Raw genomic sequence first — 19,377 nt, forward strand, 5'->3', positions numbered from 1 at the left:
GCACCTAGACATTCAAATGTCATTGGTGGCCTCTTCAGTGCAACCTCATATCTCAGCGTTGACGCACGCAACCACAACAGGGAGTCACATGGATAGATAGATGAAGTACATGCAGTGAAAAGAGGCTGTGGAGTTCATTCATGTTCCAGCTACTCAAGCGGTTGGATGCTTTTTGTGCGCCGCATTGTACAGATATCACAGAACTCTTAAGTATAAATGGAAAAATGTGCAGTGGCTCGTTCCCAAACCTTTCCACGAACACACTTTTGGGGATGCAAGAGTTCAGAAAACAACAAAAAAGTTTTAATAGTTCACAACATAAGTTCCGTAACAACATGCTGGCAGATGAGTCTGAAGTTCGGCCAGATGTCAATATTATCTTGACAAAAGACAGCAATCTTTTGGTGAAAATGGGACTTCATTAAAGTAATCATTTAGCAGTATAGTGTTCTGTAGTTTTGAGATGGTTGCATTGGCACCAGTTGGTCACAGGTCATATGAGCATGGTCATATTTACTAAAATCTAGAAACTATGAAAGCAAAGTGACTACTAGTGAAAGTCAGGGTGTTCGCAAGAATCAATGTCATACATCAGTGAATTGCTTGCAACAAATCGTGTGAAATCAGCGCTCACCTTTTCACCTTTGCTGCCTCGCAAGCCTTTTGGACCCTGGTGCAAAGAAAACACTACGATTTAGTATGTGATCTGTTACTAGATAACGTTGTACAGTTTTGAAAGGTTGCTTACTATGGGCCCAGGAATCCCTTTAACACCTGGTGTGCCTTTGTCACCCTGAAAAGAAATAAGTTGCAGCATAACCAAATGTTCTAAGTGCTAATGTGGTAAAAGCCTTCAGAGTTTGCAGACCTTGTACATGCACAAAATACGCGGTGGAGGAAAAAAAAAAAGCCTGATATGGCGTCTTAAAGGGACAAATGGCAGAATTTTAGGAATGGTGAAATTACATATGTCTTAAATAGTCAAGAATGCAGAATTTCTTGCCTCGTCCAACGGCATGATAAACCAAGCTAACCAAAATATGAAGGACAAGTAGCTCACCCTTCTCCCCGGGAGGCCGGCCAAACCCCTGGCACCAGGCTCACCTGGAATACTGTCACCCTGGTAAAAATAAGGTAATGTAAAATAAAGTCATACTTATTTGATACGACAGACAAGTGCTACAAGTCCGCCTGAAATATCACGATTGTACCTTTTCTCCTTTAACTCCAGGCATGCCAGGAATACCCTTCATCGGGGAGATCCAGTGACAGCAAAAAGAAAACATAGTCCATGTAATTTTTCTATACAAACTACTTTAATTGTAGAAATAAAAAAGTGAACTGAGAGGACGTTTAGAGTATTTCCATACGTTAGGTCCTGATGTTCCTCGAGGTCCTGGAGCTCCCGGTGTTCCATTTTTTCCTCTTTTACCCCGTTCACCCTAAATCAACACACCAAACAGCCTCCGTCAGACCAGCCTACGTCAGGCACAACATTCTCTGGGTTTCTTCCTGCTAATCCACTTCTAGTTATGTAACGACTGGTTTCACTGTATTTATTTTATTTTTTTGATCAAATAGAGTTCAAGGGCGCCCTGTGAGATGAGATGTGGTGATATACCTCTCTTCCTGGCTCTCCTGGGTCCCCTAGAGGACCCCTAAGACCGGGGGAGCCCTGGAATCCTGCATTACCACGGATACCCTGGATGCCCTGAGCACCTGGGGGCCCCGGCTCACCTGGCTCGCCCTGAGGTAACACAAAGTCAGAGAGTAAGGAAGTGGAAAAAGGGAAGCGAAAGATAAAGACAAATTAATTGCGTGGGAGACAAACAACCAAATCATAGGTCACTTGTTTCATGTAATTTTACATTTCATCTCTTCTATCACTTTTAAATAATTGCTTTCGAATAAAGTCCGTCTCGTCTTTATCAAATTAAAAGCTCTAACACAATTTAAAATGAGTGAGTGAGTCACTGAGCCAATTAAGTTCCCTAAATTAAAACAGCGACGAGAAACAAAAGTCAATCAGAGCGAATGTTATGAAAGACTTCGGGGATTAATTGACTTAGTTTGATCGCTCTCACATGTATTTAGTTTTTTTTTTTTAACATTCACAGTGAGAAAGGAGGGAAATTGGACCTTCTGTCCTGGAGGACCAGCCTGACCCTCTGGTCCTCTGTGGCCGATGCCTGGCTCCCCCTAAAAAAACAAAACAAAAGTTGAATAGTCACTGAAATTAAGATTTAAGACCTAAACTCGGCTAGTATTTTACTTTATTTATTTACCTTCTGTCCCTTTTCACCAATTTCACCCTGAAAAGTTTAAAGAAAGACTGAATCTCAGTTAGGAGACAAGGGATGCACCGTGACACATCTTTTTCATGAGCGAAAAATCAACAAACCCAGAGGAATTTGAAATAAATAAACAGGAGTTGTCAGCATGTTTAACAAGGGGAATTATTCATGTCCGCTTTAATCTACTGTCTCAGAGTCATACAGAAATAGAGCAGAGGGGACATCAAAGACCTGGACGCAACCGGCTTCAGTGACAGGCGAGACGGGGAGACGTTCTCCCTCAGCTCTGATGTCATCCACTGATGCAGTGTGGGTAGGCAGGAGAGCAGACATGATATTTTTATGAACTGGTGGCACACTTCATGTGGTGACTGTCATTCCTGCTTCGTAGTTTCAGGATCATGGTATAACACTTTTAATGAGTGTAATCGGCGCAGCAACAGCGGTGACTCAGTCAGTCTGGACAACAGGCTGAGGTACTTTAAATGGATTCTCATTTATATCTGATGGTTTCTGTCAGCATGGCCATAAATATTTGGACATACCGTTGTGTGTACTGTTACCTGCTGAATTATGGTGGCCAGGGCAACCAATTACAAGTGGTCAACACTTAAATCTGAGCTTTTGTTGGTGTTTATCCCAGGCCCATAGTATATAATTGACTCATCACCCATGCAGGTGTGCAGACAATAGACAACTACTGGGCATGTAATAAGTTTGCATTGTCTCTCTTTTTTCACCAACAGCACATGTGATGCCTTATTATTTTTTCCAAAAATAACTTCAACTTTTTACAGTGTAGAGGAAAACACGCAACATATACAAGTACTCTGCTGTAAAATGCTTAAAATATCTGTAGTCACCTTTTGTCCTGGATTTCCATTTTCCCCTGGATGTCCCTGTCGGACGGGAAATGTGTGGTAAAATCGTTCATTATTAAAATGGACGTTTCTAAAATTTAAACCAATATTTTTGTGATGATGAGCATGTGAAGATCATATGTACTTTGTATTCTTACCTTCAGGAAAAAGTACTCTGGAGGGTATGGGTACGGTTGCCCAGTTTCTTCATCATAATCCCCCACCCTCCCCCTCTCCCTCTCCATCTCCGCTCTCCTCCTCTCCCACTCCTCCCTCTCCAAGTCTCTCTCTGCCTCCGGCTGAGTCGTCGCTCTCTCCTCCTCCCCTCTCTCTCCCCTCTCTCTCTCCAGTTCCATCTCCACCTCCTTCTCTTTCTCCAGCTCCTCTCGCTCTCTCTCCATCTCCAGCCTTTCCTTCTCTCGCTCCCTCTCCAGCTCGTCCCCCTCGCCTTCCCTCTCCGCGTCCACGTCCTCCTCCGTCTCCCAGTCGTAGTCTCCACTCCTCTCCTCCTCTTCCTCATATAATCCACCAGGCTCTGGCGTTTTCTCTCTTTCCACTTCCTCAGTTTCAGGGTCTCCTCCATTCTTCACGTCAGTGTCAATCTCTTTTTCTGTATCGCTGTATCTCCCTCTTCTTCCGTGCCGCTCCCTTCTGGTATTTGCTGGAGGATTTTCTTGATTTTTCCTCTAGAAAAACAGATTTTATGCCTCAAAAAATTGCGTTTTTAGTAGGGGAGTAACGATTCGTTTTAACAACGATTTGATTCGATTCACGATTCGTAGTTGTCGATACGATTCAATGACGATTTTGTTTAATTTAGAATGATACCATCCGATACTATTCAGTGACTTGAAATCAATTCAGTAACTTTTTAGCTAAAAATTAAACCAGTGTGACTGAAATAAATACCTACTCAGGGTTTCCTCTACGTTAATTTAGGAGGACTCTTAATCTACCGGTTACCGTCACTTTTAAAACTTCCTCAAGTGTCTGGATCCGTTTAACGTCGCTCGGTTTATCAATAAAGAACGAGGTTATTATGGCCCAGAAGTTTAACACCACATGTCCGTTTCAGTTTATTATCTCCTCTTTTGAGCGCTGAGTTCTCAGTACAAGCTGGTCTGTTGACAATATCACACGAATCATCCGTGTTTTCTTTTTGCTCAGGTCACTGTGTGTCACTGGTGGGGCGAGGCGGTGAAGCAAGGAGACGTGAAAGCGAATGTTAGCATTAGCATATACATTAATTTTGCCATTGATGTTAGCCGGAAGCTAACTCACATTTGCAGTACGGTGTTTTCGGTATATAAAACTAATTTGTAAATTTAGTTTGTCCAGTTTTACAGTGTTTCTCAAGTAAATACTCTAAGCGGATCTTCTGACGTGCTTAAATCCAGTGCGTTATTTCCTAGTATCGATACAATCGATTACCTTTTAAATCGATATATGTCCTCCGGAAGGTCAACTTGCCGAGCATATATCGATTTAATTGGATCGAAGGAAAAATAAATCGATTCATCGATGTAGTGGATGAATCGTTACACCCCTAGGATCTTCATCTATAGTGTTAATTACAGACTTACATGCCAGCTGTTGTAACCTTGAGCTCCAGAGGACAGGTGCTGGAATTAAAATGAGTGGAAAATCTCATATGTGTTCTGCAGCGACAGTGAAATTGCATTTTGTATTTGATGTGAGCCACACGTATGGAGTTTTAATTTTTTAAAGCTTGGAAATATCCAGTGAAAATAGTTACTTTTAGTCCCTCCTTAAAGCGATCTCTTCCACCTGGGGCACCTGGCATGAACACCTAAAAAGTAAAAAGAATTATAATTACTGGTATATTTTTATTATTATTATTATTTATTAGTCTTCTACAACCTTAGCTGCCACTTACCATGGAGTCAGGCCAGGGGCTGTGTCTTTTCACCCTGAACTGAGGCACCTGTCAATTCCCCAAAACCATCATGAGCGAATTTAGCACAGCAGTTCTTATGCTCTCTAACAAATATGGTTGTGTGTTAATGATGTGTATGATGTAAAAAGAAAGACACAGACTTAGGATGTTACTGTAACATTTTTTACTTAAGCGTACATGCACAGAGAGGTTAAACACGGACAGTTTGGTAAAATTTCACCAGTGAAAAGAGTCTTGGATCTGGCTACATATTAGCTTATAGTACCACTACATCCTGAGTAATAGTATTCGTTTACTCAAATATTTTGGTGAAGTAATAAAAACAACATTTTTCTCAGGTTTCAATAAATAGTATTTCGACTTGACACATGTTGAAATAGTCGGCACATGTTTGAGAAAGCTTACAGAGGAATACGTGCAATAAATAAATTAGTAGACAGGTTTAAGTTGAAGCTGGTGTTTACGGACGACAATCTAGACACAAAGACACAACTTTCAGGCCTCGATGGGAGTGCCTGATTGATGTGTAACGCTCTGCTAATGAAACTTGGCCATAGGTTTGGGTGATTGTCTCTGTGCGGAAAGAAGTCTCCCCTCATGAAACGTTGATCAGGCTCCTCGCCACAGTTCACAGTTTATTCACACTCTCCATGAAGTGCTTTCTTATGAATGATTAAGACTCTATAGCCTCAGTCTCTTGGGAATTAATTTCCTGTTTAAAAAAAACAAAAAAAACAAAAAAGAAAACAAGAGAGAGAAAGTATTAAAGGTAACTCTCTTGCATTTTCCTCATTAGTAAATCATTCCTGGATACTCTGTGCTACAAGTTCTGTTCATTCCCATTCCGACAAGCTTCAGAGAAATCATGCTATACAAAGCATGCTGCTCAAAGATGCTTCCCTGTCTCATGCTTTGTTTGCAAATGAATTCACATTAGCGTTACACAAACATGTGCATTGTTTTGCACTGGTGAAATTTTCAGAAGAAGCAGAAAAGAGAAAGTTGTTATAACATGACACCAAGTGCTTATTCTGTCATAGTTTATTTATTGAATTCTTCAGTGAAGCATATCCTTCGTTAAATTCAAGCACTTGTCCATCTCTTTTAGTTCACTTGTGTTAAGTGTAAATAAAAAAAAAGAAAGGTTTTTCATTCCAGGGCATGCAGTCATCTTCAGGTACATTCAGTTAAGGTTCAAGGCTTTATGAATTAAAATAAACTCTACCTTATCTTGTTCTTCTGTTGCGATGGGAGGAGTGGGAAGCGACACGTCGTCCTGGTGGTGACAATGACAGACGGATGAGAAATTAGCGATGAAAACAACACAAACCAAAAGAGAAGCATGGTGTATTTCCAGAAAGCATACCCATACCTCATCTGTGTTGTCCATAGAGTGAGATAGTGGCCCTGTGGTTGTCAGGACCTAATGGAGAAAAGTCAAAAAGTGTCTGAATCCAAACCATTAGTCTATGTGGAAATAACAGAAAATCTGGTTCCTTTCAAAAGTCTTCTTGTGTGTGTCATCACTTTCAAGCTTTACGCAGCCTTTAATGTTCCCTGTGATTGTATCTAAAGTGGCTCAGTGATAATGTCTTAGTTTAAATGAGATCAGGCCTGAAGTCATCATTATGACTTCAGCCATGTTGTATGCGTGGAATACCAAATGGGTTCATTGGTATTGGTCTCTACCTAAATAACATTAATGATTTTTAGAATTTTTAAATTCCTCTGCGTATATTATCAAGTTCTCTTTCTTAATTCATGTCTTGTTTTTTATCTGGTGCAATAAAAACTTTTATCGCATCCATCCTTGTTTTTATTTATTTTTTTTACACCCATACTACAAGCGATTGTGTGCACCTAAATGCATTGTCAGCATGGAAATGGTATACTGCCATGGAGAGGTCATTTAAGATCTACGTTCTCTTCATCAAATAAAGGGCAAATGGGCTTGGCTGCATTTTAAGTTACTATTTCGAAGTAATATTCACGGGAAAATAACCCTTTAAGACCTAATGAATTACCGTAACTCACCGACGGACAAAATTCAAAGTGTGGCTGAACACTGGGAAGTTGCGCTTACTTGGGGGGGGGGGGAAGCTGCTATTACGGTAATGATGACGCATTGCTGCTGTTGGCTGCAGGGAGCCCCAGGTAGAGCGAGTTGTTTGGAGGAATTTGTTGGTAAAAACGAAGTTGGTCAGTTACGGTAATTCAACAAACGTATACTTTGACGGTTCGCCAGCGATCCATTCAGGCTTTAAAGGGTTATTAAACTAGATAAATGTGCTAAATACATTATGGATGATGTGTAGTTTTACCTGTGCATCTGTTTCTCTGTCTGAGGAGGACGTTAGAGGATGACTGGATGTTTCTAATTGGGTGATATTGTGTAGCAGTTTCTCCTGCGCAGATTAAAAAAACAAGTTATTAGTTTTCATGTTCAACAGAGTAACTCATATGTGAGTTCAGCTTCCTTTGTTCCCCTTTAATGAAGTGCACACTCATCTGGGCTGCAGAATTATAAATACTTACCTCTTTATCCGGTGAACGGGAGAATGCATCAGTTTGGACATCAAGCTGCATATGAAAAAAAAAAAAACAGAACATATTTTACATTAAAAATGAATCAAAACATTTATATCAAAACCAAGTGAAACAGATGAGAGCATTCTGTTTGAAGCAAATCTACCTGTCTGCTGTCTCTCGTGGTGTCATCTGTGGACACCTCCTCCTGTTTCCAAGAAGAGAAATCATCTCATCACAACTTTTAAACATTCGAACCCACGGTAAATGATGTGTACAGCAGATGGAGTGGGCTGTAATGCAAAAACTAATTTATTCTTAATAATTAAATTCAGGTAGTGGGCGTGCCATTAATCAGACAGTATTCATGTGGGCACGCTCCAGAGACCCTGCTATTAAAAAAAAAAGCAATAGATGATAGGAACATGAGTTTGACAGGGTTGTTAATAATGAAGCTACGACAACGCTACAAATCTGTAACAACACAACGTCATCAACTCCACCTCAACATGTAGTTTCCAGCAGTGAATGAATTAGCCTTTTACCACAGCGGCTGCCTACCTCATACTCATAACTGTATTCTTCTTCGTTATAAAAATCTTCTTCTTCTTCTTCTCGCTGGTCCTCTTCATTCGCCTTAAGATTGCAAAGAAACAACAATTATTACACGAAAACACACGCAACACGAAAACCAGTCGCCAACCATCTGACTGGAAGACAACAGCGCCAAGCGATTACAGAGCAACCCATTCATTAGTAATCTATTATTAAAATATTACGTAGCACGTTAATGTTAAGACAAATGCATGCTTTTAATTAACTGCGCCACCTTCTTTATTGTGTAATATTTACAACATGTTAATTGACAGTTGCGTTTGATTACATTTTAGTAACTACAAAAATATTAATAAAGTTAATGTCAGGTTAGCGTCGGTTAGTGGGTTTTTTTGTTTAGACATTAGTGAAGTTGCCGGGTTTAGTCTTGACCCCTTTTTCAGGACATTTACCAGGCGTTGTCTCTGCCTCTTATGCCGTCCTTTATTTCCTTTGCCCTGGTTAAGAAGTTCACAGTCAGAGAGAGAAAAAGATAAAGGTTTCTCATGCTGCAGAGGTTCATCAAGTATGAAAACTAAGGTTGATAAGTTGAGGGAAACATTTAAGAGGTAGTTAATGATTATATATAAAAAAAAAAAATTAAAAAAAACACCATAAAGTTAAGATGATTAAGAGCCCTCTGTTTAGTTTAGAGCTATTTGTGTTTATAGGACCACACTGGAAGTTTGGCATGCTTCAGCACACATTGTTATATAAATTAGAGATGACTATTTATTATCCAAGTTAATGTATTTTGCAGACAGCAAAGACATTTTACTTGTCACGGTAGAGGAGGAACAGGTGCATTAATGGTGTCTTAGCTCCACTGAGTGTCCCGTCCTCAATAGACGAAGGGTAACTCAAACATGAAAATCAGCCTGCAGATACTTCGTGGCTCATCCGTCAAAGTAAACGTGTCCTTAATGTTTTTTACGCCATAAGTCTTCAACAGGGGGACCCCTAGGGAGGTAGATACTGCATGGGAGTCGCAAAATCTTCGGTTGATTAGACGATTTTTGTTTATGTTTACAGCAGTTGCACGGCCACCTCGCTGTTTCACGTTGGAAATAAAGAAAATTAATATTTGAACCTGTGTATTATTTGAGTAGCTTAATATTGAATGCAAAATGACGATTCTAAAAGATCTCCAACGCAACTCGACCGGATCGTGCGTAAATTAAATGCAACAGAACGAAAGCTCCACCCATTTTAGTCATAGCAATAATACACAAACTCCTCAGTGAACTGCGTCACTCTTGAATACCTTTTTTTAAAAAAAAAATCACGGTTGCGTTTTCATACCAGATTTGACCTGCTTTGCTGTACAAGGGCCTTTTGACTGGAAGAGGTGAAAATGCAAGACTTTGGGAGACGCTGCAGGCAGAGTTTTTATTGCAAGACTCAGTAAAAGTTTCATCACCCCTACTGCAATGTTAAAGTTTCTTTATTGATTATCTTATGGATTTCGACAGGAATGGATTTTCTGACGGGATAGCTCATTGGAGTCCTGACTTCTGAATGTCTACTGAAGCTTCTGCCCAAACCTGCATTACTATACCCTGTTTGAAATACAAAAAGCAAGATGAGCAAGACAAAATGTCAAGATTCAAATCACTGTCTCTGTAAGCTGATTTTCATATTGTAGTTTTATTACTAAAGCATAACAAACACTAATGTGGTCCTTCAATAACTCACATTTATTCATTATTAAGTATTATTATATGTTTTAATGTTCTATTCAAGTATATATTTATATATATATATATATATATATATGTATATATATATATGAGACAGCCATGGCAGCTTTACTTTCCCACGTTCCCTGTTCTTCTTCTTTGGTCCTGAATTCTTCTTCAGCGAGTCTTCCTGAGTGAGGAGAAGAGTCTCCTTCACGGTTTTAGGAAACCCTGAAACCGTCTGACACACACATTTAAAAACGTTCACACTGCAGAATCAATAGAAGAAGAACCGTGTCCGACACTGGATTGTTTTGTATGTACGATACATGTGTTATTGTTGTATTATTATGTGCCACAGGTTAGAAGAACATGTTAAGCTACAGTAATTATTCTGTATTTTAAGGATAATTGATTAAATTATATTATTATTATTATTGTTATTATATCTGAAATCAACAAGAGGTGGTTAAATTATTAAAAATGGATGTTTTCAAATGTCCCTACCTCCTTGGTCGTTGTGTAATTGAACGTAGAATTGACTGCAGTCAGATTAATTCTAAGTGAAGACACTTCCTCGCTGTCACTCTCCACTATCTCCTTCTCTCTGGATCCCTGTGAGATGCTCTCAGTCGAGTTGACGTCCTGCTCTCCATTCGGCGTGGGGATGGTCCAGGAGGTAGGGCCCTCTGTGGTTTCATTCAAAGAGTCCTTCACATCAAAAGGCTGAATTAGGAACAAGAAGGTGTGCGGTTTTACATCAAAAAGGCATCTGTCTGAGCTAAGAGAATATGGGTGGAAAAACTGTCTTGGATCTGGCAAATCAAGCATAACATTATGACCACCTTCCTAATATTATGTAGCCGTCTCTTGTGCCTCCAAAACAGTTGTGATTCATCATTGCATAACATTTATAGTATGGGAATTCTCCAGCAGTACCTTTCATTTTGAAAGAATATAAGCAACGTATACCCACACTGAGCATTTTTTATTTTTTTTTGAGAGGAGCTCAGGAGAAGAGTGAGAAGACCGTACATGTCCATGTTGCAGATGTCCAGATGGATTTATTTCCCCTTGTTTTAGGGAAAGATAATACTTAAAACTGAAGGCTGTGATACTTACGTCTGTCAAAGACAGAGGAAGCTGGCCATCTAAACCAGAGTCCTCGATGGGGTCTATCTCTGACAGGGGCTGGCTGGTGAGGTCAAATTTAACCGAACTCTGTAGAGGCAACGCAATATTTTAACCTTTTACACAGACACAGAAATGAGTCAGGGTTAAAGTGAAAGGCTAAGGTCCATTATTTGTGTTTTAAGGTGGAGAAATAATTTTTTTTTTCTTAAGTTTACATACCGTGTATTCGGTAATGACATTGGAGGTGTGAGTGTTTTCTTGGGTCTTCTTGGACTTGCTGAGCACATGAAGCAGCTCCTCTATCCCATCCTGCAGCAACCGGTCAATCAAGGCCTTCAGCAAAGGCAGCTTAGAACAGAAATATGTTTTATTTAGAAGGTAAACTACTGCTGCTACACTGCGTCTGCTCCTGTCAGTATCAAACTGTACGCTCCGAGCTCACCCTTATGCCATAGGCTTCAAACATCACCTCCATGTCCTGAAGTGGGAGAAAAATACGTTGTTCAGAGGCTTAATAATGTAAAATGAAAACATGAGAATATCCCGAAGGTGGAATTATCATATGCTATTCAACCTTCATCTCAAGAGACTTTCCAGGAGCTCCTTTGTCGCCCTGCGCAAACACGAAAGTAAATGCAGTCAAAGTAATGTAATTTCCATTTCCGTGTTTTTATTGAGGTATAATTCTGAGCGGCTCTACCTTCTCTCCTCTCGGGCCTGTTTCTCCTTTATCACCCTGCAAAAAAAAAAAAAAAAATAGACAAATGAGCCCCGAGCACAATGTGTATTCCATTATTAAGATCTCAGCTTCAACATGAACACCACCTTACCTTCATTCCCGGCGATCCCTAAACACACAGAGACAGAGGAGCAACACATTTGAACATGCATCTGCAATGCATGACATCAAGCTCGCCGCATCTGTTCACAGATGACGGCTCATTTCGACCCACAACGAAAGCGCTAAAGTCATTGCTGAATGATGAGGCCATGCAGGCTACATATGAACTACACCATGCAACAGCTGAAATTATGTGTTTTTGTTTTTTTAAAATATATATACACAGGAACATGTATAAGTAGGAAACTCACGGTTGCTCCAGGAGGCCCCATCGGGATTGGAAATGCTTGTCGGATTTCGTCAATGGTGGCGCCCTGAGAACAGATTGTAGTAATATTTATAGTAACTATATTTAATTTAAAAGAATCACAATGTACTCTTAGATATATCTTAGATATTGAATGCAGCTGTTTGTATTTTACCTCAGAAGTGACAAGAACTTGTCTACCAGGCAAACCTGGAGGTCCTGGTTCTCCTTTACCGCCGTCTTTACCCTGTGAGAAGAAGAAGAACAAAAACAGTTCACCTCAGCTCTGTCACAAAGGCTTTATATGTTAAATTTTGAAAGCACTTACATTTGCACCTGCATCTCCTTTGTCCCCCTAAAATTAAGAGAAAAGTTAACGCTTGTATTTAAAGAAATTTAAGTTCACATTGGGCAGAGCAACTTTTAGAGACCTTCTTGCCGTCATCTCCTTTGAGTCCTCCTTCTCCCTGTGAAAACAAAACATATTTTAACTTACAAATTAAGCGCACACGGCGCAGTTGTGTAACTGTCAAACGTAAATGGTCCTCACATCTTTTCCTGGCAGGCCCCTCTTCCCATCGATGCCAGGTTTTCCCTGCGTAGAAGAGGAACATAAACAACCCTGATCTCTGTAGATATTTATCACATTAATCATCATAGTTACTCATGCTAATTATACGCAATACATTCTGGGATTGTTTTTGGCTTGGACATAGACTCCCACCCATTAAAATCCAATAAAGGATGGATGGTGATGATGCGAGTGGAGGCACCGTGATTCAGACCGATACTCACCGGAGTTCCCGGTAAACCAGGCATCCCAGAGATCCCAACCCGGCCCTGGTCTCCTTTTTCTCCTCTCTGCTCACAGTCACATACATAAAATGCTTATTATTTACAGACTCCAATGCTTTAACCGTCAATTTTATAGTATAAATGATGCTATAGTTCCTGTGTATAGTCTACTTACTTTTAACACACTAGTCCATCTGTGTAATATGTTCATAGGAATAGTTGTAAACCAAGAAACTCTTAATACTTTGAGACATTTCTGTTTATCTACACAGCTACTTTCTTGTTTTTTAAACTCCATATTTAAGTTTACTTGTCATTCTGACTAGAAGTCAAATATCTAAAGTGCTGTGTGCAAAAAAACAAAACAAACAAAGGGCAAACAAAAGATTCGAGCTGAAATGCCTAAATGAAGATTCAGAATGACGACAGCATCTTTGATTTTCCTTTCATAGATTTCTTTCTTTTTTATTTTTTATTAATGAATCCAATTATTTCCCCACGGTTTCCATAGAGACCATCAGTTTAAATAATTCTACATGGTGGCGTCAGTCAAAACAAATCATCACTGTCTCCCTCTCTCGTGCGCAGTTTCCCAAAGTTTTATTTAAAGGGTTAGGTATTTAAATATCGAGGAGAATGCATTTTCATTTTTTCTGAAGTGTATTAGAAAGTAATTAAGACTCAGAGTTATTGGATCCACTCACCGGACCGGGCTCTCCTTTTTGCCCCTGGTCACCCTACAGTTATCAACAGACAATTTGTGAGTTCACACACATTTGTGATTCACAAAGGCATTTTAATAATCAATAATTTATTAATAATAATAATAATAACAATAATAATAATAATAATAATAATAATAACCTTCACTCCTGGTTTTCCATCAACGCCACCTCTTCCTGAACCATCCTGCACAGCAGATATATTCATCTTTAAACATGTTTTTTCTTTTTTAAATTTAATGTTAAGATCTGCAAATACCAAGAGAAGATATAATGTAAATAATTCTGTATGCACGTACCAGAGATGGTCCTGGTAATCCTGGTTTGCCCTCTGGACCCTGGAAACATTCAAATACTGAGTGTGTTAAAATGTTGTTGTTGTTTTTTTTCCCCACTGATTATCGGATTAATTGATCCAAGTAATAATTCATAGAAACAGTCTAATGCTTACAGGATTACAACAGCTGCTTTCCCATGTTTATTACCTTTAACCTCCTCAGACCTGACCTAATTTCTCCAAGGTATTTGGGATTAGTCGGATTTAAGAAGGATAAAAAAAAAAAAGACAGAATTGCAAACAATGAAAACCCAACATCCTCAAATGAGTACTTAGTTATGAGGACTACAGGTCTAAATAAAACAGACCTTAAACTCAATGTCCACATATGAGGACGCAGGGATACAGGATTATCAGTGACATGTGATGCAAGCGACAGGATACTCACTCTTGGTCCAGGCAGACCAGTTTCTCCTCTCAGTCCGGGCTGACCAGGCTCTCCAGGCTCACCCTGTAAAAAGTGGAAATTTAGGATAGAAAAGTTAAATAAAGGATGAATAAAGGATGTTTTGTGTTAATGTTCCAGTTACCTTAATCACTCTGGTCAGTACGTTGTTGTCTCCAACAATCTGGTCGGACAGAATCAAAAGTTAAGTTACCAGCCAACAGAGAGTTTCAGCTGACTGAGAACAGACGCACGGTGTTATGGGAGAACAGTCATTCTTTCTTTATGATGAGCTTCGTTTCAACAAACGGATCTGTCAGACATGGCTGAACTGATGATAAGTTGTCAAAAATGATAATAGAGATTTGTTTACTTGCGTTCCCGGAGGTCCAGGTTTTCCCTTTGCGACAGTGCCAGCGTGATCGAAAGGACACAAACACAAAAACACAGTTAAAAATCAAAAGTGCCGCACTGCTACACACAGTCCATGTTTGCAACACCGAGCAAAAACAGTTGAGGTGCACCGAAGGGTGGCTTGCACACAAAAGGCCAAAGTTAATGACTCAACGTATCAGCGCAGAAATCGCAGAGACACTGGAAGACAGCAGGTGATGGAGATTTGAATGATACGCAAGAATGATCAGAAGAAAAGACAAAGACATACCGGCTCTCCTTTGTCACCTTTGTTTCCATCAGTGCCCTTCAAAAAAAAAAGAAAAGAAGTAGAAGCATATTATGCTAATTTGCCATTTATGGTTACATTTTATTCCCATTTAGGTTAATTTTAAATTCTCATGAACTTACAGCCAGGCCAGGCTTCCCATTGTCGCCTTTATCTCCAGGGTCTCCTGGTCGTCCTGGCAACCCCAGTGGACCCTGATTAACAACAATCATATAACTATAGTAGAACTAAAGCAGAATTAAAACAACTCGGTGCAAATCTGGGTATAATTTCTACAACTTGATATTTACAGATACCACTGATGTCTTTACAATCAGGAACATTTTACCGACTGTACGTACAAATCTACAAGTCTTCCTACCCTGATTCCTCTGTCACCAGGCTCTCCAGTTGGTCCTTGATCACCCTGTGAAAGACAAACAAAAAAAATAAAATTATAAATATTTAATGATGAACGTGAGTGTCAAGCTTGAATTTACCTCTACAACAGATCTACACCAGTGTTCCTACACCAGTAAGGATTTATAGCTGTTGGCGTTGGTCGCCAGTGTTCTGTAATGATGCCGCTAAACTGCTAGCTAGCTATGGATTACCATATGCGTTCAAACTTCGTAAGTGAGCAGCTCACGTTGGAGTTGGAGCAAATAAATGTAAAACTGCAGAAGTGTACATGGTGTGTACAGGAAGAGGCAAGAGGTGGATGCGGGACGTGGACAAGGACATGTGATTTGGACCAGTTGTGGCAGTCTGCGTCACTGTCACGCATAGTTACATTTCTGGGGATTAGCAGACCATTTGCATGTCAGACTATGTTACACTTATAGTACAAATATGATGCAGAACCATCTTAAAACAGCTGATCTCTTGGATTATGTACAAGAAACCCACATACTCTCTGGGTTCTTGGTCCATTATTTTTTTTTTTTATATAATTGTGGGCCAAATATTTTGTGATAATATTGTCTGTTTTGATACTGTCTATCTGTGTCTGGTTCTGTAACTGTCTATTGTATGATTGTTGTTTTAAAGTCTCTGTCTGTGTTGTGTACGTGTCTTGGGACTACAGCTAAAAATTAGCATTTATGCTAATTCCAGTGCGTTTACACTGATGACTAAAGCATCAATGTTGATTACTGTGAATTGTCTCAATTCAATACACTAACTAATGATAATAATAAAAATGGTTACATTTAGATTAAAAAAAACATCCAAAGGAAACAACTTTACCTTAATTCCTTGGTCTCCTCTAGCTCCAGGCGCGCCCTGCACACACAGTTAATTATAAATATTTAGGCATCTGAGCTAAAACACAGTTTATATGTATAGAAAATGGAACAAGAAGAATGTTTTCCTGAGGTTAATACCGAAGACATGCTTCAATCAACACTTTCCCTTGATTTCTAAATAAATTCTTAAAAGAAAATAAATCTGAATTGTGCAGTTGTATACAAACATCGTGTTTTTTTGTTTGTTTTTTTGTTTTTTATCGTTGCAGTGACAACCACTCAGGATTTACTTACATCTTTACCTCTTAATCCTGGTTCTCCAGGATTGCCAGGTAAGCCAACGTTCCCTTTGTCACCTTTAGAGCCGTCTTGCCCCTGAACAAAGAGAATAACTCTCATTTAGGACCTTAACACTCTCAGTGAAAGCTGGACAACCTGCTGGAAGTTGAACATTCATTTTAAACTTATACTGTGCATGTGTGAGTCACAAGCTTGGATGGGTTTGATATGATCACTGCACATGTTTACCTTTGGTTCCACTAGAAACACAATGTTTCTGTCTGTACAGAACAGACCGTTGAACGCAGTGAGGATGAACCATATCATAGTAAACAGACATGACCTTCTGTGGTTTCCTCACCACTTTTTAATGCTTTCACAAGGCGTGTGGTCGTGAAAATTAAAATATTGCTAAGGGGAATAAGTCACAGCTCTTACCTTTGGTCCTGGCTTTCCAGATAAACCAACATTTCCCTAAGGATGATAAAAACAATCAGTCTGTGCTTATGTGATTGGTCATAGCCGCATCGTTATAGGATGGCAAACAGTGTTAAGGTGTTAACATCTCACCCGCTCGCCATTTTCTCCCTTTGGTCCCTGCTGTCCTGGAATCCCAAAACCAGGGCTGCCCTGTACACATCAAAAACCGTCCCCATACAGTAAAATTAGATTTAATTAACGCCATGAAAAGGACTAATACCAACATGGTGGACCGTAAATCTGAACCTTTTCTCCTTTGTCTCCTCTTTCTCCCTTTATTCCCTGTGGGCCCGTGGCACCAACTGGGCCGACGTCTCCCTGACAGGCAAGAAAATATCCACATGACGCATGAACACACACACATCAATCAAGATGAGTCGGGTCATCAGGCTCAGACTCTAAAACGATACCCTGTGGACTGAGATTAAAGAGGTCCCATCCAACGGAGCATTCAGACCCAACCGCGAAAAAAAAAAAAACTAATGAGAGAAAGTCTTAATTGTGTTTGATAAGCAGACCCAGAGGATTGAAAGAATACCCCGAACAATTAATTAACTGTGTTTCCATGGAACAAAACATGAGGAGAATTGCTTCTCTGAGGCTGAGTTACTTCAAGACAAATATGTGAAGTAGTGACAAAATTTAACAAGGTGATTGTTTTAGTCTTAGACCTCAGACTAATTGGCAAAACGTAACCACGGAATGAGTAATACTTTTCTCAGAAGAGATCCCCGCAGGCAGTTTCAATATCTATAACGATTCTTTAGAAGAAGAAGAATTTTTATTGGTTATTTTGAGATTTCATGATTAAAAAAAACATATTTTCTCTTGATAAGAAGCTTAATCATTTTGTTAACACAGTAACAAAAACAGAAGAATTTTTACCCTGAAAGAAGTACAGTGCATTTGGAAAAAGTTTGCACAAAGAGCCATAAGGCTGTGGTTCGGTTTAAATATATACTTTCACAACGTGATCTATGTTCCACAAGCTATGGCGACGTATAACACTAAGATCAGTGCTCGTCATTGAAGGATAAAACTACTCCAGATGCATCTTCACCTCAGGGCTCAACAATAGTTTCAGATTCTACCTGACAGTGTGAAGCTGAAATCAGGTGTCTGAGTTCTTGATAATTATCAAATCATTTTCTCTTGTATCTCGAGAACCATTTGTTTTCTCATGGTACCAGTATATATTAAATTATAGGTCTTCAACAGGGGGACCCCTAGGGGATCTGAGGAGGTACTGCAGGAGGTGTCGCAAAATCTTTGGTTGATTAGACATTTTACTACATATGTTATCATATATATACATATATATATATATATATATATACATATATATACATATATATATACATACATATATATACATATATATATACATACATATATATATATATATACATATATATACATATATATATACATACATATATATATATATACATATATATACATATATATATACATACATATATATATATATACATATATATACATATATATATATACACACACATATATATATATGTATATATATATTATTTTTTTTACCACAACTTTCCCCTGCTTTATATAAACATTAACATGAATCCAACATATTTTGGTTAACGGATCAAAGGAATGACAAGAGGTTATCTTTCAGTCAGGACTTCACTCATTCAGCGATACAGGTTTCATGTAGAGCACCACAATAGCTGAGACCTGTCAATCTAAGCCTTCTGTACACAGCAGGCCCCGCCCCTATCGCTGCTGAGCCAATCACATGGCCACGGTACACGGTGCAATATTAGCAGAACAGAAGCTAACAGTGCATGGTATATACAGGTACGTTTATGTTTACGACAGTTGCATGACAACCCTGCTGTTGCATATGTTTGAAATAATATTGAATGCAAAATGATAATAGTAATGTACATTTATGCATAGCACTAGGCCCAGGTTAATAAAGAACACATATATTAGGTACGGGGTCCCTACTTAACCTCGTAATTAAATCATTATCATGAAAAAAAATCCATGATATGCGAGATAGCAAAACAATTAACTTTTATCTTTAGATAAAAGCATGAAGTAAAATCCAAGTAAAATCCAATCCAACCAAGCCTTCATGGATGTATTTTCAACCTCCTGATTTGGTGACTTGACATATTTATTTTCTTGTCTGTGGGTAGCAAGTTAAACAAACTCTGAATTTAACAGTTTATCCTTTGGGATGATTTATTCAAACTCTGACTTTTGTCTTGTTTCGTCACAGATTGAACACATCAGTGTTCTTGCACAAAGTCAAATAAAATGACTCATGAATAACTCAAAAAGTGACTTACCCTGGCACCCTTTTTCCCAGTTGGACCAATTATCTGTTTTTAATTGGA

The 19,377-nt window shown here is 39.0% G+C and overlaps 1 protein-coding gene across 4 annotated transcripts in view; it reads right to left on the reverse strand.

The window, feature by feature from the left end:
• col7a1l (collagen type VII alpha 1-like) overlaps positions 1 to 19,377 on the reverse strand; it is a 58,078-nt gene that overhangs the window by 12,246 nt on the left and 26,455 nt on the right. For 3 of the 4 annotated variants that reach the window (XM_047575540.1, XM_047575537.1, XM_047575541.1), the window contains exons 43-91: positions 19,330 to 19,362; positions 17,246 to 17,317; positions 17,090 to 17,149; positions 16,958 to 16,993; positions 16,535 to 16,615; positions 16,242 to 16,277; positions 15,376 to 15,420; positions 15,137 to 15,208; positions 14,997 to 15,032; positions 14,706 to 14,732; positions 14,478 to 14,516; positions 14,336 to 14,398; positions 13,910 to 13,948; positions 13,753 to 13,797; positions 13,593 to 13,625; positions 12,889 to 12,954; positions 12,644 to 12,688; positions 12,525 to 12,560; positions 12,422 to 12,448; positions 12,269 to 12,340; positions 12,098 to 12,160; positions 11,836 to 11,853; positions 11,706 to 11,741; positions 11,580 to 11,618; positions 11,448 to 11,483; positions 11,225 to 11,353; positions 10,994 to 11,092; positions 10,379 to 10,582; positions 10,005 to 10,112; positions 8,606 to 8,650; positions 8,160 to 8,234; positions 7,765 to 7,806; positions 7,608 to 7,652; positions 7,394 to 7,477; positions 6,445 to 6,495; positions 6,298 to 6,348; positions 5,052 to 5,099; positions 4,911 to 4,964; positions 4,738 to 4,776; positions 3,313 to 3,840; positions 3,158 to 3,193; positions 2,286 to 2,312; positions 2,140 to 2,199; positions 1,622 to 1,747; positions 1,371 to 1,442; positions 1,212 to 1,247; positions 1,061 to 1,120; positions 749 to 793; positions 635 to 670 (exon numbers count right to left, since the gene is read on the reverse strand). In XM_047575540.1, coding sequence (XP_047431496.1) covers positions 635 to 670; positions 749 to 793; positions 1,061 to 1,120; positions 1,212 to 1,247; positions 1,371 to 1,442; positions 1,622 to 1,747; positions 2,140 to 2,199; positions 2,286 to 2,312; positions 3,158 to 3,193; positions 3,313 to 3,840; positions 4,738 to 4,776; positions 4,911 to 4,964; positions 5,052 to 5,099; positions 6,298 to 6,348; positions 6,445 to 6,495; positions 7,394 to 7,477; positions 7,608 to 7,652; positions 7,765 to 7,806; positions 8,160 to 8,234; positions 8,606 to 8,650; positions 10,005 to 10,112; positions 10,379 to 10,582; positions 10,994 to 11,092; positions 11,225 to 11,353; positions 11,448 to 11,483; positions 11,580 to 11,618; positions 11,706 to 11,741; positions 11,836 to 11,853; positions 12,098 to 12,160; positions 12,269 to 12,340; positions 12,422 to 12,448; positions 12,525 to 12,560; positions 12,644 to 12,688; positions 12,889 to 12,954; positions 13,593 to 13,625; positions 13,753 to 13,797; positions 13,910 to 13,948; positions 14,336 to 14,398; positions 14,478 to 14,516; positions 14,706 to 14,732; positions 14,997 to 15,032; positions 15,137 to 15,208; positions 15,376 to 15,420; positions 16,242 to 16,277; positions 16,535 to 16,615; positions 16,958 to 16,993; positions 17,090 to 17,149; positions 17,246 to 17,317; positions 19,330 to 19,362 — 3,255 coding nt within the window. The remainder of the gene's footprint in view (positions 1 to 634; positions 671 to 748; positions 794 to 1,060; positions 1,121 to 1,211; positions 1,248 to 1,370; positions 1,443 to 1,621; positions 1,748 to 2,139; positions 2,200 to 2,285; positions 2,313 to 3,157; positions 3,194 to 3,312; positions 3,841 to 4,737; positions 4,777 to 4,910; positions 4,965 to 5,051; positions 5,100 to 6,297; positions 6,349 to 6,444; positions 6,496 to 7,393; positions 7,478 to 7,607; positions 7,653 to 7,764; positions 7,807 to 8,159; positions 8,235 to 8,605; positions 8,651 to 10,004; positions 10,113 to 10,378; positions 10,583 to 10,993; positions 11,093 to 11,224; positions 11,354 to 11,447; positions 11,484 to 11,579; positions 11,619 to 11,705; positions 11,742 to 11,835; positions 11,854 to 12,097; positions 12,161 to 12,268; positions 12,341 to 12,421; positions 12,449 to 12,524; positions 12,561 to 12,643; positions 12,689 to 12,888; positions 12,955 to 13,592; positions 13,626 to 13,752; positions 13,798 to 13,909; positions 13,949 to 14,335; positions 14,399 to 14,477; positions 14,517 to 14,705; positions 14,733 to 14,996; positions 15,033 to 15,136; positions 15,209 to 15,375; positions 15,421 to 16,241; positions 16,278 to 16,534; positions 16,616 to 16,957; positions 16,994 to 17,089; positions 17,150 to 17,245; positions 17,318 to 19,329; positions 19,363 to 19,377) is intronic. The other variant, XM_047575538.1, reaches the window with a different exon arrangement.

This window comes from Mugil cephalus, chromosome 22 (genome assembly GCF_022458985.1).
Source record: "Mugil cephalus isolate CIBA_MC_2020 chromosome 22, CIBA_Mcephalus_1.1, whole genome shotgun sequence".
Taxonomy (NCBI): Eukaryota; Metazoa; Chordata; class Actinopteri; order Mugiliformes; family Mugilidae; genus Mugil; species Mugil cephalus.